Genomic DNA, 23,898 nt, shown 5'->3' with positions numbered 1-23,898 from the left:
ATGCTGGACCCATGACAGTGAAGAAGTTACTGAACTCTCCTTTGGAATGTCATCCTTGGGGGTGATGTTACTTTTGGATCTTCTGTTAAGTCAAAATTGTGTATTTTCTTTCTTAATAGCTTTAGTACTATTAAAAAAGTGCTTCATTGAAAAAGGTACATGAGAGAGCTGAGAAAGCTTCTGTCTTCAGAAACACATAGTTAAAACTTTTTAAAAAAATGTTAAAACATTACAGCTTAATTTCTTTATGTTGTTATTTCTTTAAGGTAATTTCTTTAAGTTCTTAGGTATGAGGAAAAGGATGACAGCTTATTTCCTGGCTTTCAGCAAAGATGTAACAAGTTTAATGACAGTGTTATTTTCTGTTCCTACTACATAGTATCATTGTTTCTGCTAGATGGAGTATTTTATGAGTTCCGAGAAGTAACGCTTTGCAGTACTTGTCAAAACAAACATCGTGATGTGGCCTTTATCTTTTATACATTAGTTTTCAGTAAGTAATTATTCTGGATCATGGCTGCAGAGCTTTCATAACTTACTTCATGAAAGTGTGTGATTTGATGTAGTTCCAGGCATCTCCTGATGGTTTTATGAAAAAATATAATATTCCAGACTGTAAGCTGGCTGTTCATCTGGCTGCACAAACAAGAAGTGTTTTCTGAGAGATGTATTCTGTTGTAGAGTGTTTTGTTCATTAAGCCTTAATTAACGCACACAGTGTTTCTGTTGCTACGTAAGTTGTGTTGCTCATGGTAAAATTTTCTATCCATGCATATGCCTAGTGGTAATAGAAGTGTGCTTAATGGGGAAAGATGAGAACTGACTCACCTCCACATATATCAAAAGCTAGTAGTCAAATGGTGTTTTATTTTTTTATCTTTATCTTTCTCTTTTTATCTAAATAACATTTGGTAATGGATATATTGCTTTCTAGTGGTTGCTTAAAATAATTAGTTTTCAGATAGGAGGAAATGATACATAAATATTTTTCTTGCTAATCTTTTACAAAATAAATTTAATTTGCTGCCTCAAGAGGGTGCTGTCTGCTAGCAGCTTGAATTGCAAAAGTGAAGTCATTTTGGTATTCTAGTCTGAGCTTTTATGTTCATAATCCAAGTTGCTTTAATAAACACCTGTTGTTGTTTGTATTAGTTTGTACATGGATTCACAAAATATTAGGGAAGAGGCTTAAAGTGATGTAATTACTTTGTGTTGTTACAGTCATTCTCATGTACTTGGTTCGTTTACAACTTTTTACTCACAGATTTTGGATCATGAGAGGCAGACATTGGTATGTTTTGCAGGCTGGAGATGTGAAAGAAATATCCTTCCAGAGGTTAATCAGGCTTGTGACAGAGAAGCTAAGACTTTTGTTTTGCAGCTTCACATTAGGCTGCTCTAACCTTGATAATGAGATATTTAATGCTTGAGTAGAACCATCCCTGTAGAGAAAAATATGCATACACGTAAAGGAGAATACTGCCAGCAAGATAAGAGTTTGGTTCCCTGCATGAGTACTTCTGGAGTACTCACTGCTATAACTAGTTATTTACTTGACCATTCTAAATCTGCTTTAACAAAATACAAATTATGTTCTCTTTTCTTTTTGCCCCATACTCTGTTTACATTTTTGTCATTGATATTTTCACATGTATTAAAAAGGCACACCAATTTCCTACAGTATGGGTTTTTTTCTTTTGAAGGTATCAGAACGAGTAGAGAGAAGACTTCAGGAGATAGAAGAAGAAATGCGTGCTGAAAGACAGCTTGTAGAAAGGCGCCAGGACCAGCTGGGACACGTGTCTCTTCAATTACAGGAGGTATGCAAATGAAAGCTTCCCAGGTATTTAGGATTTAGTTAGGAATGTGTTGCATTTGTGAGCCTGTACCTGTCAAACTGGCAAAAATACTCATATCTTTGGCTGGACTCTCAGTCCAGCTCACATTGTTTTGATGACCAGGTAATACCAAGCCCAGGCTCAGTCCTTCATTATATTATCTTGATTGTATTTAGACCTTTTTGGTAACTGCCACAAATCTTCTAAGAACCTACCCACTATGTCCTTCCTGAAAACCCAAGCAAACAAAGGGAAATCATTAGCTGGGTTTTTAAAATGAAAACGTTTTATTTTCTAGAAGGTAAACTTTGCTTGCTCATACAAATGAGCACTTGATTTATTTCAACAACCAATCAAAAGCACTGTAGTGGCCAGACAACTTTTCATTGCATTTCAGTTTTATTCAACAATACCTGATGAAATAAAAAATATTGTTTAGAAGACAAATACAAATGTTTAGAATAGAAATTAAAATTTGAGACAGCTGTTAGCTTTTTTTTCTGCTTGTTTTAGAAAACACATGAAAAATATTTATTTTTTTATTTTATTTCTGTTTGGAAAATCTGTGTCTTAACAGTGTGACTTTATTTCACTCCACTCTAAGATACAATATGCAATGTTATCTCTATCTGTGCAATAGAATGCTACAAGTGAGAAGAAATATGCAATTCCTTGTTTTTCACTTTTAGTGTTTGCAACATAGCTTTTTGGAAGGCATTATACTGTGCAGTGATACTGAAGAACCTTGCTCATGATGCTATGTATTTCATGTCAAGCTAGAGACTATTCAAAGACATTGTATTTTAGATGATGAGTTTTTTGGGTTTTTTTTAATATAAATAAAAAGTAACATTTATGGAAAGGTTTGGAATCCTTCTGCCAGTACATCAGAAAGACTTACTGTTTCATTTTCCTCCCAGCTGGTGCCCTAGTGGGTGAAAAGGACTAGAGTGCTGAATTTCAGTTTTCGTTGCTCTTTAGTATGCCTCTGCCCACTTCTAGATTCTTCAGTTGTGGCTTCAGGCTGGGGAAGGGATGCAATGTATTGGTGTGATTTGATATTGTTATCTACAGAATGGAACAATTTTATTTTATCCTTTTAAAGGGATGATAGTTTGTAACCTCTAAAGATACACTGACACTGCCATAGTTTCTTAGGAAACTTGAGTTCAAGTGAATGAGTTCAAATGTAATTCAAAGAATTTTGATATAATCTTTCATAGATCATATGAATGATCACAGTCTATGTGATCATGAGCCTTCAGGCTGGGTACCTTTATTCTTGGTAGTTCATCTTTTGAATTTCATGTAAAAGGAATATGAAATACTAAGTACATCCTAGACCTTCTATTCCCCTAAGATACCCAAATGTGAATTAAAATGGTTTAATCCTTTCTTGTGTAAATTCTATTTTATTTTTTTTAAAGTTATTTTCCCTGAGGAGCCCCTTTCCAAAATACAGTTTAAGTTGCTGTATTTTAGAAAGAATGTACTTGAATTGCCTTGTGTACTTTTGCTTAGCCTAGTGAGAATAAAGTAAATAAATATTTTGCAACGATTGTTATTTGGATGAAACATGTTTCTGCATAATTTTGAGCTTGTTATTTTGTTATTCTGTTTCTTGTCCATTGTAATTTGAATTGTGAGTCAGATGGACTCTTAACTCTGACAGTGGCCTCAGTCTTGTGGTAATCCTTGCACAGACTTAATGTTCTATTGAAGTTTACTTCTGTTTTCATTTATTTATTCAAGATGCTTCCCAAGTAACATTACTGGAAAGGAGAATAGTGTTTGGACTGAGTTTTTAAATCCTGTTATTTAATATGGCCTGAATGATTTACACAGAAATACTACAGCATTTGTGGCTGTTTAATGATACAATTTTTTCATTAGTATGCCTGTTATGCATTTCAAACCAAATCAAATTTGACTTTTGCATGTGATCAGTAGTTGCTCTAATTAAGAAATCTTGTGAAGTTTTTGAGGATTAAATGCTATTCTTTTTTCAGTAAAGTGCAGTGCCTGTAACTGACCACTACTTGTCAGTGTTTTACCATCTTAAGAGAATCACCTTCCTAAATTGCAATTATTAAATTATATATTTTCAGGATCTAACAGAACAAGATGATACATTAATTTTGGCCTTTCTCTTGTCTGTCTTTTCTTTCTCTCAGTTTTTTGTATAATGTGCAAACTTCTTATTTGTATTGTAGTAGGACTATAATCATAGACTGATTATGAGCCAAGAAGATATCTAGGTCTATTTTGTATCTTTAAGTTTTAAATTTGCATTTTTATTTTGACTCTTTAGCCTGACTGTGCTGTGTGTAGTTGTATAACAACCATTTTCTGTACATTTTATCTTTGACCTTAGTGTTTATTAGTACATTTAAATAGCAATTACTGCAAATAAAAAAATAGCAATTAGCAAAAAAATTCATGAAAATCATGTATCTTAATATTTTTCTATATAAACATTTTTCTGATATAAACATGTTGCTGATTAGAAAGAAGAACAGATGTTCTTTTCTTGTCAGGGGTATTGGCATGTATACATGAATTGCTTTAACAACTGCATTTGTTGTGTAAATGAAAACTATTTTGAGATTCCTCAGTACTTCTTTTTCTTTGACTGTTAAGACACTACCACCTCTTACTTTTTGTTTGCATTTACACATCTATTTTCTAAAACAAAATCAAGTATCTTAAAAATGTTTTCTTTGCATTCTTTTCTGGGTGTTGGGTGTCCTGGATGACTTTACAAAAATTATGTGCTTGGCTTTGGTGAAATGTGTCCATGTGGTCATTCTTGGCATGCTTTAGGTGAACAGAATCACCTTTATTGAATCTTTTGCATCCACTGACTGTGGTAAGTCAGTGACTACAGTAATGTCTTAAGCTACCAACTTAGGTAGGCTAGGAAGCATTTTTTAACTTTCTCCTTATGCAGTTGTATACTTCGATTCTGTTTGCCTCTCACTACAAATACTGTGAACTGCAAGAAGCTGGTGTACAGAGAATGGGGTAAACTGATGGTCAAAATGTTACTGAACATTGTTTTTTGCATATCTTTATCACTGATCGTTTTAGACAAACAGGAATTTGATCTGTGCTCTGAGCCACCTGGATATTTTAGTGCATCATTGATACTTGCTCTTTGGCTCATGCTGTGCCACCTGTGGCCAATGGTTTCTGTTTTGAATATGACTCTTGCTTGGAATGTGAGCAAGTCTCATACATGTCTGTTACTGAAATAGCTAGGTAGTCTCTTTTTAACTGCCTGGCTGTATGTTTAGGTAGCGTACTTAGAGCCATGCTAATCACAAATGTAGGAGGCTAGGAATGTATTTTCATTCAGATTAGGATGTGATACATTTTTGCCTTACTTTAAACTATAGCATGGGGTGGTTCTGCTTGTATGTTTGTGATAATAGGAAAAACTCACTGATCAGTCTCACTTTGAAAGAGCAAGTTTCAGTTTGAGGTCTGTACACAGCTTTCAAAAAATCTGGTTTTATTTAAAAAAAAAACAAAACAACACAGCAAAACCAACACAGCAAAACCAAACTGAGACCAAAACCCAAACATTAAGAAAAGTTAGCAGGCTGAAGTTGCTGTAAAAGTTATGATTTGCACTGGAAAGGTTATCATAAATTGGAAGAATTGAGAACTTGAGTTATTCCACATACTTTTCTTCATGTATAAGAAAAATTGATCTATGAAGCAGTAAGTTATGTTTTTGAAGTTTTGGGGTTCCATAGATACTCTTTGTACCTGGATGAGATATACTCAGTTGGGGTATACCAGTTACATTTGTATTCTAATTCTGTCTTATGCTGGTGAGCTCTTTATAAAGACCCATAGAATTGCTCTCCTTGGTCTAATCAAAAAATTGTCTAGCCTGACCACCTAGGCATGCAGTGGAACATGTAGCTTGTCCTTCCCAAAGCAATGCTGTGAAGACCTTTGTACATGGAAGTTCTGTCTCCTTGTGGTCTCCTATATACCTGTCCCCTCATCAACCTCCTCGCCATTCTCTTCCAGACCAACCTGGACACTAATGCTTTCAGAGGAGGATCTTGGTAGGAAAATCCCATTGTCTGTAGGCCTGTTCCCATTCTTTGGTGCTTCAGCTTTTCTGGGGAGTGTCTGCCTGCTGTTTGGGAACCATCCAGGAGGAGTATGTGATTGAACTGTTGTCCCTAACATCCTTTTCCTAGTTCCCATTTTTGACATTTGGATTCCTCAACCCCTTCTTTGGGGACAACAAATGAAATCAAAGAATCAGTTGAATCTTTACGTGTTTTGTTTGGTTTTTGTTTTTCTTTTACCCCTCCCAAGAGAAAGCTTAATAGTGATTTTTAGTGGAGAAAAAACAAGTGTGTCACAAAACAACAAGAGAGAATTATTTAAAAAGGAGTATAGGAAGGAGACAAAACACAGAATTAACTTTTACCTGTACAGTTTCTGAATTTTCAGTAACAGTTGACATTTGTCTGGCTGTGGATGACCAGATGTTTCCATTTCCTTAGGACATTTTGATTAACTGCTTACCTGGCACCTACTGGTACAATGCACATTTCACAGTCCAAGCAGTGCACATGTAGTATGTTTCATTTATTGTAACATTACTTCTTTTTTGCAGTATTTTAACTCTGGGGTATATATATCTGAGCTCTTTTTTTCCTTCAAGTGAAATGTCTATTGGCTATTTTACTATATGCAGAAAATAAAACTGAAGGTTATATTTATAGTATCAATTATAGTAAAGGATGCATTTTTGTTTGAAATTATTCCTATTTAATAGCCTGAATATCAGTCAGTGAAGTTGAAATGGCATATTTATTTCCATGATTTCTTCTGGGAATTAAGATGTGCTACTGATGCAGAAATATTTTTTGCTTTCAGCAGGAATAATCTTTGGAAATTTTATAGTATTCCTGAATCCAGCCCAGCTATAATATTTTCTTTATGATTCTGACATCTCTAGCCAAATCTGCATATGAAAACATGTCTGTTTGGTACTATGTTAATTATTAATTTAGTGCCAAAAATAAAGTTGGCCTTAAGCTGATGGTCTATAACAAAGCTCCTAATTTTGCTAGTAAAACTAGTGGTCCATTGCAGTTAATAGACATCATATATTCCAAGTAGGCTGTTCTGAACTGATGCTTCTGGTCATTAAAAATAAACAAAGGAAAAAAATGCAAACCAAAACAAAAACCCAGTCAACTTGGGTAATGCAAAAACAGCATTAGCTGAAGAAATGATCTTAGACTTTTGTCCATATTGCTTTTTGGGATTTGTCCCAAGAGCCTTTTTGAGTAAAATGTGTGCAGTGTTGAGTTTTATAGTTGACTGGAATGACAGATTTAAATCTCTACTGAATACTTAGAAAAATACCTTAAATGTGTTACAGTCTTCTATTATCTGATTAGGGATCAGTATGACTAAAAGTATAACTCTTTATGTGGCATAATATTTTCAGTGGCATAGTTATGATTAATGTCTTCCGTGGTCTCCAATTTTAATGTGAGCTGTTCAGGCAGAATAGTAATCCAAACTATACTGAAATTCTTATGTTTACTGAGGTGAGGTTATAAGAGTGAGGTAAGTATATAAAACCATTTATTTTCTCCAGAAAGCTGCTTTTAAAGCCAGAACTTCTAAGGCTGAATGCCTGGCTTCACTGAAGTTGATTAATGTCTTGTATTCTGTTTTCATGCACTGAAATTGTTCTCCAGTGTACAGTGAAGAGAAAAATGTTCAAAAACTGTATGAAATGGCACAATTTATAGGGACAAATTTCAGGGGTATTTGCTAAAGGAGATATTCCTTTAAAATGTAAAATGAAAATGCTGCTTGGGAACAACAGACTGGGAAAAAGACATTTCTTTCTGGAAAGGCTATGTGTTTTTGTTGTTGTTTTAGCAAGTAATTATGGAATATATTTATGCTTCAAGATATGGGATGAGAGTAAAAGATTTGTGCTAAGGTACCTAATTAATTGATTTGTGACTAGTGTGAAAAATACTTGATCATGTTGCACAGATAAAATCTGTGATTTATAAACAGTTATAGAATTTATGGGAAATTATCAGTATATGGCTACTGATCTCTTTCAGCTATTCTTTCTATTTAAAACGAGCCAATGATTTTGCTTTGGCTTGAAATATCTAAACTTTGGTCAAGTTGCAAATACTACATGTCATTAATATTTGTCATGTCTAATACTTCCTCTGCCAGTGATTGGCTGTGTTTTGCAAATAGTGTTGGTTTGCAGAGGGACAAGATTTTAAAATTCATATTTAATGCACTTTTATAAGATGGTTTAAAAAGTGTACACATGTGGTTTTAGATACCCGAGTCTGAGAGGGAAGGGGAAATGTCCTCATGGATTTTGTTTTATTTTTTGTTATTGTTATCAAGGAAGGGCACATCAATGTTGGTAATGTTTGATCAGGAAAGTTTCAGTTGATTCAATTGTAGTTCTGTGGCTCCAAGCATCTGTCCAGATTCAGAAAAAATAACCTTTTCTTTTTCCTTTTGACTTATAACACTACCCTTATGGTAGTGTTTTCTTGACTACAGTGCACTGTATTTCATAACATGCACACTTTATTTTAGAGAATATATTCTTTTTCTCTGAGAAGTACACAGCTAGGGGATCTCTTGAGCCTTTTAGAACTTAATCTAAAGGTGTTTGGGGTCAGCTTGAGTGTCTGGAGCTCTATACATCGGAAGGATGTCAGTGCTGCTTTAGACTTTGTGTTTGTCCCTGTTCTCTGCATGGGTGTGTTTATGTATGCATGAACTTATATTTATCTTTTCATAACAATATACATTGGCACTACGTGGAAATATTAGATGCAGTCAGAAAGCATTTGTCTAGATCTTCTTTCTTAAATGTATCAGCAGATTCTTCAATTTTAACAGCCTTGGAATGATGGTTTCTGTGAATTTTGTGATGAAGTTTACAATGTATTTTTCTAATCTAAAGGTTTTAAGGAAGCAAGATGCTAAAGCAGATGAAACAGAAGAATTAATGAGAAACAAACTTGTGACATATGAAAATGAAAAGCATCAGGTAAGACTTAATTTCTTCCTTTTTTTTGATTTCAAATGAGTGTGTAGTGTCATCAGTTATAGTATATGCTTCCTTTTGAGAAATCTTTCTTTACTCTTTAAGAATACAAGGTGTGGGACTTTTTTCTGCATCAGAGGCATTGTGAATATAGCTATGCACAGCTTGTGTCTCTCCTTCAAAGGTCTTCAGTTTTAGTATGTTACTTCTAAGCACTCTTCCATCCTGCCAGGCAGACACATTTATAACTTGGGCATTATCCTTGATTTCTTTCTCTGTTTTCTGAATTTGTATGTAGTCTGCTGTTACTTATTTGCAGCAGCTCAAAGCAGCTTTTCTTCATCCTTGCAACTAGCTCATGCTGGTTATTTTGCACCCTAGTTATTATTTATTACTCTTACTGAACTGTTGCCATATTTCACTCTTTCTTTTCATGCTTCTATTCTAGCAGGATGCTAGGGCTGTATTACACTTTTCGTAGGTTTTTTCCACTTGCACCAAGTTTAGCATCTTTCAATGTTGTACCACTTAATGCTAAACCCTTATGCAGTGTTTTATGTTATGTTGTTCTCTTCGTTCTCTTAATGTTGGTCCTGTTTACTTTGCCCATTTGCCAGGCTCTCAACATCCTCCTTGAGATTGCTATCTCAACAATAACAGTTTCTGCTGTGAAAACCTGTATTTCTTTCAAAGTGGATCTTTGAACTATTTATGGAAGAAGTCAGAAAATATTTTGTAGCTTTTGCTTTCATTAATTTTTATTTTTTTTTAAATGCTTATCAGTTTGATGACTATTTCTGATTGCACATATTGAATATTATGGTTTTAGGATAAACTTCCAATTTTATGAAATTAAGGCACTTCAATTTTTTAGTCATCTTGTTTCCAAAATAATTCAAATACATCTTCTTGCACAACACAGAAACCCCACAGGTTTTATCAATTACAGTTCTACCAATACATGTCATCTTTAACACTTCTATGAACAAACTGTTTACCAAAAGTGACTTAAAATATTAAGTAATTTTTAATTTTGAGTTTGAAAGTATGTTTCAAATCCAGGGACAATGTTTTTGAAACTTTGTTAAAATTTATCTTCTATTTTTTTTGCTTTTAACCCAGTAAAAATTTTCTTTTGTGATTTTTGTTTTAGATAATATAAATGACTTTGTATCTTTATGTGATACAGAATATTGTACAAAAATTATAGACTGTAAATAAAATTCTCTTTATGTAATTTAAATAAATATCGCAGGGATTTAGTACAAATGAAGGTTTGCTTAAAATTTTGGACAGATAAAAATACTGTATGTAATATACTGCATTTTAGATAGATGCTTATATAGATGAATATGCGTCAAAATTATATCTTAAAATACACTTTTATATTATGATCCCTACATGCTTTTTTTTCTTCATCATCCTCTGAAATGAAAGCTTGAGCAGGAATTAGAACAGTCCCGGAAAAAGTTGAGTGAATCTGAAGGCAGTAGAGAAGCTCTTTTGCATCAGGTAACTGCTTTAGTGTGGTAAAAAACCTAAGGTTCTTGTATTAGGTTGTGTCTGTGTCTTTTTGCTTAATATTTCTATCTCGTCCTCTGATAACATTGTTTTATGAAGGAAAAAATGAGGTATAGAAAGACAGATTTAACTGTGTATAATATATGGACTGAGCTTATTATACTTTTTCTGTTTTCCAAACTTCTACGTGTGTATATGTTCAGATGTGTGTTAATTATAGTAGTGATACTAATGGTATGTTTTCAGTACATAAACACATGTGAAATTTCCTTTCATAATATGCTTTAGAACAATTTTTATGACAGTAATCATTGTTCTGCAAAGCATGTGCTATAATTGGTGAAATCAGATAAATCAATGACATAGAAGCATTTGCTACATTGTAACATGCAATAAAAGTAAATAAACAAATACCTGAAAAAGTATCTAAAGTGTGCTTTAAACAATAGCTATTGATGCATATATGATTAAACTTAATATTTGTAGGAATTTGGATTATAGCTTCAGAAAAAGTCCTTTCTCCTAAACATCTTCCTTTTAGAGGGGCTTTGTAGAATGACTGAAATAACTAGGTAGGAGGCAATTAACATTCTCATCTTGTAGCATTAATGGTTTGACTTGTGTATATCTAGCAGAAGTTTTAGCTATATTACTGTTTTGAATTTAAATCATTACAAATGTAATATAGGGTAATATGAATTAGAAGTATTTTTCTTCGATTCAACTTTAGCATGTTGGATTTTCTCTATTTTCCTTCATGTTGTCATCTTTGTAAGTGCTATGCTATATATGATAGAAAGGAAAAATGTGAAGAGTCTCCGTGTTTCTTGTGAATAAATACATTGTATTTAAGGAGCACAATTTAAATAAAACTTTTTTTTTAATTAAATTTGTATAGATATTTTCACTAGCTATGTAAAAAGACAATTGCAACATATAATATGGCAGAATTTAGTTTGCTCTAGAGAAATTAATGCTCATCTGTGGTCAACATAAATTAAAAAGACTTCCTTTAATTTAGAACAATCACTTTGTGGCCTGTAATTAGGAAGTAGTTTGTCTTTTCTTTACCATCTGCAGGTCTCTCAAGATTTATTTATAAATATTTTTTGTATGTAGTATTTTTTAGCATTTAATAGAAGTATAGTATTTATTTTTTTGTTCTGTTTTCCAATAAACTTTTGATGCTCGTGCCTATTTTTTAGATTGAGGATCTTCGTTCCCAGCTTTTGAGAGCCGAAGAAGACCGTGTAGAATTGCAACATCAAATTTCATATGCTGCTATGCATCGCCAGAGCTACCAGGATGTACAAGATGATGACAGAAGAATTAGAGCAGGTACAACTAACATTTTTCACTAGAGACCTCCAAACTAGTTAGTAGGCAGGAACATTAATTTTATCTTAGAGTTGCAGTCTAATTCTTCTATTGTTTCAACAAAACCAGCCAAATAATTCCTCGGATTTAAGTTAATACACTGACACCTGAATATTAACAGACAACTAGCAATGACAGTTAATTTATGATAAAATATTTTGATTTGCATGGTTAAAATGAATGAAACAATTTCAGTAAATTGCACAGTGTTTTTGCAGAAGAAAAATGTGTGTTATTTTTAACCAATAATTTTCCTGAAAGCTTGCATTTCAGTCCATTTTCAGTTTGAGTTCTGCCATTTTGAAAATCATACCAAAGGTCATTGACTAGGTAGCTAATAAGGCTGATGACTTTCTGGTAGAATTTCCAAGCAATATGTTCCTAAGTGGTTAATAAAATTTTCTGTATGATGCAGTCAGGGCTTCTGTTTGCATTGTGTTAGAGTTTTAGGGTTGAAATAGTTTGTTTAGAAGACAAATACTTTAAACAATTTCAAGATATAATTGCATATTAAATTACTACTTTAGCAAGGTCTTCAATTAATTGTTAGTTATCTATCCATTTAAACTTTTCAAATGTAATCAAAAAGGCATTAGAGAAAGTCTATCTTTCTCCTTATTAACATAGAAATGTATTACTCAAGATAATAGAGAAATAGTGACTCTATTCTAGTGTCTTTGGGAATGTTTAATTGGTTTGGCTAATGACATATTTTTGTATTTTTGTACTTCAGCTTCTGAATTATCTTGGATTTTAAAATAGGACTCTGACTCTATGTTTTATAAATCTCATACAGAGCACTGGAAACAGGCTAGATTTTGTATGTGGCTTATCTTCAGAAATGTAATGCAAAATAATAATTTCAATAGTTTTTCTTCAATCATGTTAATGTTTTTGCTGAAAAGTTAATTTATTAGAAGCTATATGTCTTTCATGTTAATAAAATAATATTTTAATTCGCCTATTGATCTTGTCAAAGTAGTTGTAAAAATATGAAGAAAATAAAAATGTACTGTAACTGTAAAAATACATGCATGCATTTATATAATTTTTGCTGTTGTGTTTCACCTTGCTGTGTTATTTCTCTTTCTTCAAAGATATATTGGAAGAAGACATAGAGATTTTTTTTCTTTTGCCTCTAGTAGTTATTTATGACTAAAGACCTTTGAATTTCTGATTGAGAGAATTTATACCTTACTCTTGTCAAAACCTTTGGTTGTAGATGCAGGATTCAGACATAAAATTCTCAGTTAATGTGACTTTCAGATTGGGAGGTATTACTCTGGTGAGATAAAACCTTGGCCTTGAAGCTGATGGCAAAATTTTGTTAACACCAGAACTTCCCCACTGTTTCTTCTATTCTATTTTATTTTATTCAGTTTTGTTGGGGCTTTGGTTGTTTTGTTGTTTTGGTTTCTTTTTTGAGGGGAGCAGCTGTGTGCAGGGGGAAGAGTGAAAACCCCTATAAAATGACTGCAAATACTGTTTAATTCAGTAAAATGTTATTAGGTTATGATGGAGGCATTCCATTTTTCACAGATATTTTGGTCAAAATCAGTAGTTGTAGAATAGTCTCAAGTAGAGAAGCAAATTGCCAAAAATTAAATGAGATAAAATTAATTTACCACAAGGTGGAATTTTTATTGAGTCTGTTGCTCTGTTGTTGCTTTTTTACAGTGACTGAAAGATATGAGAGAGAGAAGCAAGATCTAGAGAAACATATTTTGGAACTTAAAGCAAAGTTGAGTCATAATGCTGTAATGTCAGAGGTAGAAGAACTGAAGAGATGTATAGAGCGTAAGGACAAGGAGAAAGCACAGCTCGTAATGCACATAGAGGTAAGTTGAGTTTTGTTGCTTTTTGCTTAGTGGCATTTTTTTAAAAATAATTTTCCATCTCTTTAACATTAGGTGATATAGCAGATTAGGGATTAACCTTTAAAACTAAGAGTAACTGTCATCCTCGTTATTTATTGTGTAAACAACTTGGAAAAGTGATTTGAGTTTGCTGACTTTTTCCTCTCTCATGTAATACCAAAAAAGGTATTTGCTATTGTCCATGATTTCATGGTTTGGATTACCTCTCTTTCCCATATGCAAAGAAAAGCTGACCTGATTTTATCAAGGCTTACCATTAATAATGGTTTTTGGAGCTACTTCTATGAGGTAGTACTTGCTTCCTTATTCCCCCAGTATATATCCCCCCAGAGTGCAGAAGAGCAAAAAAAAATTAGGTCACAACTTCCCATTTTTTAGTAATTAGATGCAATATAATAATAGAATCGTAAGTATTAGTAGTCTTCTTTATGGCAAGCCCATAATGTTTAATATGATTCTCTATGAAAAGGATAAGAGCAGCCTTTTGTACTGGAATTTCAGTTACAAGACTTGGACCATAAAATGAGATCTAAGTAGGCAGTGGCATTCTTATTTAAGATGGCAAATTTCTGTATTTCTTACTCTTGTCTAGATTTGTCATTAGTAGTAGTATGCCTGAACAGTAACAGTTTTCTTCTGTCTTCTGTGGTTGTTAGGAGAAAAGAATTTGCAAAACCACATGTATTATTTCAGCAGTCAAGGACTTTTTGTTCTGCTTATATTTTGTCATTCTGTAAGCAACAGATTTTGTATTTATTTTCCTAATGAAGGTACTTACCTTTGAAATGGTATTGGATCACTTTGGAAATTCAAATGTAGGAATTATTTTTTTGTTTTTTCATAGATTTACAGGACTGTACTGTTCAGTTTACTTCTGCTGTTCTTTTACCTTGTCAGCTTCTCTGCTGATTTAAATCAAACTCATACATCAAATTATATTTGGAAAAAAATGGCCTTCTCAAAATAAGTTCCTACATGCTATTTGAAATTTGGTCATTGAATAGGTTTAAAAAAACCTAAAGTGCTTCTATAAAGGGTAAGACAAGCAGAACTCATTTCCTGGTGTCCATCAGCATTTGTATTCTAGCTGGTCTATAAAACCCATGACTAACTGAAAACATTCTGTTGTGCCTGAGAAACTAATTATTTTGGTGACAGGAATTAATGTGGTAAAAACCCACAGAAAAATAATTTTTTAAACTTTTGCTTGTAGAACATGCTTTCTTAAGGGTCAGAATGATTTTATAATGCTAATTTCCTGCCCTGAAAATACTCATGCAAGAATGCTCAGTTGGGGTCATTGTCATTTCTCTGATTTAGAAATTTTGACTTCCCTCATTTTCTCAACAGCAAATACTTTGTACTTCTTATCTGCTTCCCACTGCCTTTCTCCTACAGGGGCAGTGACAGGAAAGTAGCTAGTGTGTTTTTCTTTTAATGAGACATCAAGGAGTGCAAGGATGTGAATTTCTAAACTTGTGTACTAACAAAGCATTTTGTCAAGCCTATTCTAACAGCTGCTCCTGTCAGATAGTCTGATTCCCAGTTGGAAGTGACCAGTCATGTTTGACTTGGGTGTAATTTATCTTTGTTTAGTGGGGAGGATCTAACTTTCCTCTGATGTACATGTAATACTAGAAATTTCTTTTGATTTATTCAAATGTCATTGTTTGCAACAATTTGAGTTGTGTGTGTTGAACATTTAGCCTCCAACAGTTGCCATAAAATTAGTGTGATGTAAAATGGAGAGGATGAAAAAGGTTAAAATGTATTCTTAAGCTCATGTTTAGAAGTGAGTTCAATCTTAAAATAACTTTTAAATTTAATATTTATTTCAGCTGCTGTAGTTTACCTAAGGGTGCAGCTGTGAGATCTTCCAAATTTATATAACTATCTTAAATATATTTTTCTGCATGAAGCCGTATAGATATGGGTCTGTTACTGAGATTTAACTATTTAAGAAATAAACAAAGTGCACTAATTATAAAGATGCAGTACCTTACTTTCTCCATAAGTGCTTTTAAACTTTTGTGCCTGGGAACTTGTTTGATTTACTAACTACTCCTCATGTGAATTTGGTATTAGTATTCTTATAGTAATGTCCAGTACAATAGTTTATGAAAATATTTCAGTTTTTCTGAGGAAAAATTGTTGATATGTTTATTGAGAATCATGTTTTTAGAATTCTTCAGTGACATAGGTCTGTCAGTCTTATAAATATTGATACATATTCTGAATAAAATTTACTTTTTCATTTGTAGAAGAAGAATTAACTATTAGCCAATTTAATGCCAGTAGCGCAAGCCCTTATAGATCAGACAGAATTTTGGCAGCTGCACCCATGTTAACATAGAGATACACATTTATCATACATCAACTAGGAATTCAGAAATACCGATCAGTACACTTGGGACTCCTGTTTCGATATAGACACAGTGTGGAGATACTTCCTGTATCCTCTTGCTTTACAGGGTTGGCTGCATGAAATGTTGACTTGCTATGATGCTGTTTTCCACCTGACTTCAAATGTTGGGTCTGTGCTGGCTTAACTCTTTTAAGCAAAGTGACAACTCTTTTCTAATATTTACCTTATTTACATATATTGTAAAAATAACATTAAAAGTCACATTTATATTGGTACATCCATGTCAAAATCCAATTTTCCTCCTCATGCAAATAGTTCATGTTGATAAATTAGTTGCGCTTCAAAGTAAGTATCTAAAACAAATGTTCCTCTTTTTTATTATACTACAAATCTATAAGTTGGAGGTTGATTTACTTTTACACAATAAGAGTAATGTTTACAGTTAATTGAACATTATTTTCTGAGTTTAAGCTAGACTCATATTTCATTTAAAAGTTTATGGGCGCTGTAGTTTTGTTAGTGAAGTGTGTACTCTGGGGAAATTAAATATAAATAACTATTTTTTAATGATGCATCATTGAGTACTATATCAATTTAGTCTGACATCCTCTATGGTGTCTCCAGAAGGACATGAAATGGGAAGTGATAATTGCATGTGTAATCACATGACTGAAAAAATCATGACCTATTTTAGAAAACCTGTGGAACAGTAAATGTAATATCTGATTGTATCTTATGAGGCTATTTTTAACTTCTGCTATACTCAAATCTTAGTCTTTAAAGAAGTATTATAATCTGTTTTCATTGGAAATTAAGCTTGTTTTGATTAAAATTTTACTAGTTGTAACTTGTGAGTTTGTTTTCATTATCTCTTTAGCACAGCAAATACTATCCTGAAGAGATGGTACAATTTACTGCCTTCCAGATGGTGTTTGCCTGATTTGGAAGGGCAAAAGAAAAACAAACTGACAAGGAGAGAGCCTTTACCAACAAACCCAAGTCTCCTTCCTTCCCCCAACCTTTTGGAAGTATCTTTGTCTAGTCATTCTATATCCACCTGTAAAGTTGCCTGTTCTTTGATAGATAAAATACTTTCAATTATTTACAGTTTCCCTTGTCCATCCTGAATTGCAGTCTGTTTATTTCAGGCTACATCCACAGTTTTTTCCAGTCATTCTGAAATTTAATCCTCGTCTCCAAAGTATTTCAATCCCCCGAGGCTTGATAGTGTGTTTGGCTATAGGTCAGGTCTATTCAAATTCATCTTTCATTAATGAAAAGACTGAATAGTATGAAAGCAGTCTAAATAGGCCCAAAATGCAGAATACTAACGTGAATTTCTGCTTGATGATCTTGATAAAATATAATTTTGCTACTGTATCTTCAAAAACTGATTTCTGAGCACATCCTTCCAGAAGGTATATGGATGCTATTTTTCCTGAGTTTCTTATGAGAGAATGTTCTTATGTTCAGAGGAATATGATTTGAGAAATGCAATACCTCTTTATTTTTAAAAGGTGTGTTTTCAATTTAATTCAATTTTGAAAGGCTTATGTATGCTTGCTACATTTTCAAACATCTTTGCACTTTGTTTCAGAAACATTTGCCAAGCTACTGTATTCTCTTTTTATTTATAAATAAATACTATAGTTATCAAATATACCTTTATTTAGCACATTGCTCTCATAAAGGCAACCAACATAAAACTGGGTAACAACTAGCTCATATACTATAAATTACTGTGGTTGTGGTGAATGCTGGTTTTTCCTTTCTAAATCTCATTTTCCTCTCATCTGTTTACATTAATCTCCTTATATCTTACTGTTTAATTTATTTCTTATTTGTATAGTGTATAATATATGGCCAATGACTGATCTCAAATGTACAATGCAGAAAAATAACAAGAACCACTAGAAGAGGAAAAAATGCAGAAAGCATTGAGTAGTATGCATTTTATGTATTGTGTTGAAGTTCTTTACCATTGCAGAGAGAGAGAGATTCTCTGGGCTAACAGGGCTTTCCTTGATATTCAAGCAGATCTTTTATGCTGTTCATATTTTAAATAAAAATGTGATTTAATGTCACTATGTTGTTTGATAAAGTTTCAAACTGCATATCTTTAGAGAATGTTTGTATTTTGCTATGATGATTCCAGGGGTTAACATCTGACCTGGAAAACAGGGAGAAGCAGCAGGAAAAAATGCTGGACCAGCTAAAGGAGATACAGAATTGCTACAAGGCTTGTGAGAACGGACGTAGACAAACTGAACTCCAGTCTGCTGAGTTAGCTCAACAGGTTGAAGAGAGTACCAAGGAAGCAGAACGGTATCTCACTGAATTCAAGCATTCAGAGGCACTCAGGCTGGAGATTGAGAAAAAAAGAGAAGATTTGAAAGTGAGAGCCCAGGAAACCATCCGCCAATGGAAATTGAAGTGTAAGAAACTGGATCGTGAGATAGAAAAACAAAATCAAACTATCAGTGAGCTGATGGACAAGAATAGTCAGGTAAGATTGGTTGATTTTGGTTTATTTTTTTTTTGTACCCTTCCCCTTTGTTTTAAAGATGAAGAGAAGGAGTTTATTTATGCAAACTGTGACTTACACTGCTTTCCACCTGGTCTTCGTAGAGGCACTTGATAACACTGTGCACATTGAAATTTTCTTTGTTAATTAAGAATCTTTGACATAGATTTTACCACTTTTTATGTGGCAAATATATTCACATGTTAAAAGCAGTGCTTGAACTCTCTCTATTTAAGAAATATTGTCAGTGTTTGTTCTTACTTTAAAGGTTGTGACCATCCTGCTAACAAGTTTGAGGTAGCTGTCACTGGTGAAGAAAGTTTCTTTATTTTAAGATATGAAAGATTAAATAAATTGTATGTCATTGTGAAGGAGAAAAAAGTACAAACAGTGTTTCATGTTCTCAATATAAATCTGGAAAAAGTTTACTTATAGAGTTATAATCAATCTAGATGCAGCATTTAGTATGAACTTGAGATAACTAGGAGAACATAATTTAACTAGCTATGAAATATAGACAGTTAACATCTGAGACAAAATTCTATAAAACCAATAAGGAAAAGGAAGAAATGGCAGTTTGCTGCTTTGATTTCTGTTAGAAGACCTCAAAGGATTGATGGAAAATTTTGAAAACTGGGTTTCAATCATAGCTTGCAATTTTGAGATTTTTGAAATACTGGCAGACAATGGAGGGGCTATAGAAAGATTGTTTAGGTTTCATTCTTTTGGAGTTACTGGGATAGTTTGGTTGAAGTTTTGCCCATGTGGTTGTCTGTAATATTGTTTGACAGTGGAGTTTCTAACATCTTTTGACATGTATGTTCTTTTAGCTATGTAATATAGAAAACATACTCAAAGCAAGTAACTTATGGGCTGCAGCTTGAAATTTTACTGGAGTTTTGTTTTTGTTTTGTTTTTGGTGATGGTTTGGGTTTTTTTCACAAAATCCTTCAAGTAGAATGACAAAATAGGTTTAGGAGGGTCTTTTTGTTTGGTAGTTTGTTTGTTTTTTTGAAAAAAACCCATGATGGTCATCAATCCATGTCCTCAATTTATTATATTTGTATTTTGCTTTGCATTGCTTATTCTTGATAATTGCAGATTGTTTTATTATTTTTAACTGCACACTCTTAACCCTAATTGCCTTTTTGTTCTGAATTATTTCAAGTAATTTTGCTATATCCTAAGAAATCTGTGTTGCTTGTGAAATTGGTGAAAAATGCTCAGTAAAATTTAGTATAAAATTTATTAAGTCAGTTTAAAGAACCTGATATATTGAAACAGATTGCCCAAACAGGTTGCATAGCCTCCCTCACTGGAGATATTCAAGAACCATCTGGATGCAATCCTGTGCCTGTGTTCTAGGATAAGTCTGCTTGAGCAGGGAGGTTAGACCAGATGACCCACTGTGGTCCTTTCAAGCTTACACATTCTGTAATTCTGTGGTAATTTTAACATGAAATATATCAGTGTTAGAAAAAACACCCAAATCCTTATGATCCTAGGAAAACAGTGGAATTTTTATTGCATTTGATTGATTTTTATTTTGGAGATGATGTTATTTCTTCACTTTGATGCATAAGTGGACCATGCTTTTAACTGCTACTAATTCATCTACTGTGCATAATTTCAAAAAATAAGTTAAAGTTGGTATACTTCATATGTAATATTTTTGAAAATTAACAAAATAACTCACCATATGGAATGGGCTGTAGGTACAGTGTATATATCCAGTAGTCATTTCTGTATGCTGCTGCATTACTCTATTACATAATTTTCTCCATCTTGCTATTTGGAGGAATAAAGAAACACCTCTCAGTCTGCAAAGAGAGAGTGTGAGAAGCAGAGAATTAACCAAAACTGTCCCTTCTTAGAAGGCTAGATAATTTAAGGACAAGTCCAAGTTTGAGATTGCACATGATCTGTGTGCAAATTTAAAGAAATGCTCAGTACATTTGAACTGAGTTCATACCAAGCAAAAATTTTGTATTTTCACATACATATGCTAATTGTTCCATAGACATTCCTGATGTCTAAGGACATCCTTCCAACAATTGTCTTTAATTACTTCTGATCAGAATGGATTTTTTTTTTTCTTTTCTAGGCCCTCAAAGACAAAGATGATCTCAAAAGTCAGCTTCTCTCAGCTATAAACCAGATAGAAAACCTGCGGAAAGAGCTGGATGATGTGCTTACAAAGAGAGCCCAGCAGGAAGAACTCCTCCACTGTAAAGAGGTAAAACTGAATGAAATGCAGTCACACCAGGTATCTCTTGAAGAAGAGATCAAAGAAGTTCAAGGTACTGTAAAAAAACTGGAGAATGAGTTGAAAAAACAAGTCTTTCTACAAAATCAAATGCAAGCTGAGAAGGAACACTTGAAGACAGAGCTTGCAACTATTAACTTGTTTCATAAAAAAGACCAAGAACAACTCCTAGAAATGCAAGCAGATGTAAAAAATTTAAGCACTGTACGCGTGGAACTAACAAACAGAATAGCAGAAGAGGAGAAAGCCAAAAAGGAATTACTTAAGAGCCTCTCAGACCTCCAGAAACAGCAGGAATCTAATCATGAAGACATGATTTCAGCTAACAGGCAGCTGAAGATGGAAAGAGAATTTCACCAACAGGAGTTGGCAGATCTTAGATCAGAGCTACAAAATGTGAAAATCAAACATGAACAAAATGTTCAAGAGCTCAGGAAACTCCTTAAACAAGAAAAAGATGATGCAGAGGCTCAGATAAGAATGCTAAAGGTACTTACTGTGGAGAATTCCAATGTCAGACTTCCCCTCCCACACATCCCACACACAGCTCCTGCCATTGAATGATGAAGGTAGTAAAGCATGGGCTTTAAAGCACTTAACACACATCTTATTGCAGGCCATTGTAAAAGTTTAAAGTTTGGGGTAAAAGTTTAACAGTACATATTTGGGTCAAAACCTTTGTTCAAAAAAAGTAAAACAGATATGTCTATGATTAAGATAAAAGGAAATATACAATGCTGTCACGTTTTAATATGGCATGCAGGTGACTGGAAAGGGGAAAGCATTGTACCCTACAGTCACCCCAGGACACCATCTTTTTAAAGTGTAGAAGGGAGAGCTGTGGGAACTATTGACCTGTCAGCCTCATCTCTGCTCCTGGGAAGATCATGGAGCAAAACCTTTTAGAAGCTACACTGAGCCGCATGGAGGACAGGGACAGCCAGCACAGCTTCACCAAGGGCAAATCCTGTCTGACCAACCCAGTGGCCTTCTGCTGCTGGAGTGCTTGCATCAGGGGATGAGGGAAGGGCTTCACATGTCATTTATCTGTACTTTTGTAAAGTATTTGACACAGTGCTCCACAACATCCTTCTCTCTAAATTGGAGAGAGGTGGATTTTATGGGTGGACTGTTTGATAGGTGATTAATTGGCTGAATGGTCCCATTCAGAGGGTTGTAATCAATGGCTCAGCGTCCAGATGAAGTCCCAATGTACAGCAATGATAAGTGGTGTCCCTCAGGGATCTCTGTTGGGACTAATGTTTAGTTATTTAATGTATCATTCATGACTCGATAATACTTTAGCAATTGGTAACATAGAAACCTTTAAGTGAAGATAGCAATAAGAAAACCCTAGGTGGTTGTTAGTAGGAGGATCATTAAAATGAAACATTTTGACAGCAGTGCTTAACATTGGAGACTTAATTTTTAGTGTGTATAGTGTTATTTAAGTGGGCTGTCCAAAAGTGGTTTTTACTTTGGCAATGACATTGAAATTAAGAGTGTATATTTGATACCAAGTGGACAGAAGGAAATTGTATTCTGGATGCTAGTAAGAAAAAATAAGTTGATTGTGATTGTGTTTTTCTATGAAATGGCAAATCCTGGAGTTAGGACCTTTTTATTTTTACTGATTGTTAAACCTAAACAGAGTATTAAAAAAAATCACTTCCATATTTCATTTAAAGTTCCATGACTTCCCCAGAATCCTGAATCTACATATATTGTTTAAGAGCAGAAGATTTAAGGGAGACATAAAGTTTCTAAGATATTAGGGTAGGCAATTTTTTTAGAAGTATAAAAAATGATAATGCACAAGATTCTCTTGATTGAGGGACTGTAAATAAAACAAAATAGAAAGTCATATGCATCTCTAGGAAGATCTGATGAAAGCGTGTCATCCTGTAGGTGATTTGGTTACTTTTTGTCTGAACTCATCATTACATTGCATTTGGATTTCAATTTTATGGACATACTTTTCTTCCAAATTAAGGTAAACTTAACATACATTTTATCTTTTTTTCTTTTTTTTAAGTATTTTGTTGTTAGAGTAGTGCTTAGGGAAATTCAACAGAAAAAGTTGTGGTTTTTTTAACCTACTAGTGGTTTTTTTTCAGATTGGTAAGATTTTGTGTCTAGCAGCCAGCTATCTTTTACTGTTACAGTAATAATTTACCTTATTTATGCCTCAGCTGTGTCCAACCTTTGTAACTGTTTTTGGAAAGGAATATACATATCCTGTCCAAAGATAGTTCAAGCTTTAAAAATAAAGGTCAGTTGAGAGAGACTTGAGGAGTGAAGGGAAATTTAATACATTTGTAGGATCCAAAGCCTTAAACTTAAAAGTGGATGCATTTATGAGTTACTTCCAGGAAATCAAGGGTACAGAGTCCTGTATTTAGAGGATTAACTTCTGCATAGATTGTAAAATAAAGTGGCTTTCAATTTTTTTTGTTCTTTCCTCTCTTGCCTCCTCTGTATGGTACTTTCTGCCTCACTTTTGCCTGGTTTTCTGTAGTGCAGCACTGGATTGAAAAAACTATTAAGTAGTTAAGGATTTTTTTGGGTAGTAGGGAAGGTACCATAAAAATATTGCATGATGCAATAGAACTAGAGAAGAACATAAAGTTTTTTGAGATATTAGTGTTAAGAAGGATCTTACTGTTTCATTACTGAGATTCTGATGCTTAAACTTTTAATTTGGTTCTTGCTAGAACATCCTAAATGATTCCCAACCAATGCCTCTATGGTGTCTTATTTGGTATTTAAAAGGATAGACATGTTAGGCATAGGAATTCAAGTGGTTTGCATAGTGGTCCCCATTTAGCCATGTGCTCAGGAGCTCTGTATCTGTCCCTTAATTTTAATACATAGTCTCATTTGCTTTAAAAACATGCTTGTTTTCTTAGAATAACATACAAAATTTCCTAATGCCTGACAGTATGGAAGTATTTGAAGTGTTAATTTTAATCTAAGGTTTTGTAGAGATATGTATATATACATATAAAATTGTGTATATTTATTTTTAAATTGCTTTCCGTACATT

The 23,898-nt window shown here is 33.5% G+C and overlaps 1 protein-coding gene across 21 annotated transcripts in view; it reads left to right on the top strand.

Moving 5' to 3' along the window:
- Positions 1-23,898, top strand: part of CEP128 (centrosomal protein 128) — a 210,430-nt gene that overhangs the window by 15,758 nt on the left and 170,774 nt on the right. For all 21 annotated transcript variants that reach the window (XR_015288185.1, XR_015288180.1, XR_015288184.1 and 18 more), the window contains 7 exons: positions 1,704-1,820; positions 8,839-8,925; positions 10,360-10,434; positions 11,649-11,781; positions 13,498-13,658; positions 18,218-18,568; positions 20,691-21,341. Coding sequence is in view for 9 of the 21 variants with exons in the window: in XM_086893505.1 (XP_086749631.1) it covers positions 1,704-1,820; positions 8,839-8,925; positions 10,360-10,434; positions 11,649-11,781; positions 13,498-13,658; positions 18,218-18,568; positions 20,691-21,341 (1,575 nt within the window). In the remaining 12 variants the exon portion in view is untranslated. The remainder of the gene's footprint in view (positions 1-1,703; positions 1,821-8,838; positions 8,926-10,359; positions 10,435-11,648; positions 11,782-13,497; positions 13,659-18,217; positions 18,569-20,690; positions 21,342-23,898) is intronic.

This window comes from Cyanistes caeruleus, chromosome 6 (genome assembly GCF_971803275.1).
Source record: "Cyanistes caeruleus chromosome 6, bCyaCae1.hap1.1, whole genome shotgun sequence".
Lineage (NCBI taxonomy): Eukaryota > Metazoa > Chordata > Aves > Passeriformes > Paridae > Cyanistes > Cyanistes caeruleus.
Note: the sequence above shows the minus strand (reverse complement) of the source record. Positions and strands in the feature narration are given on the sequence as shown.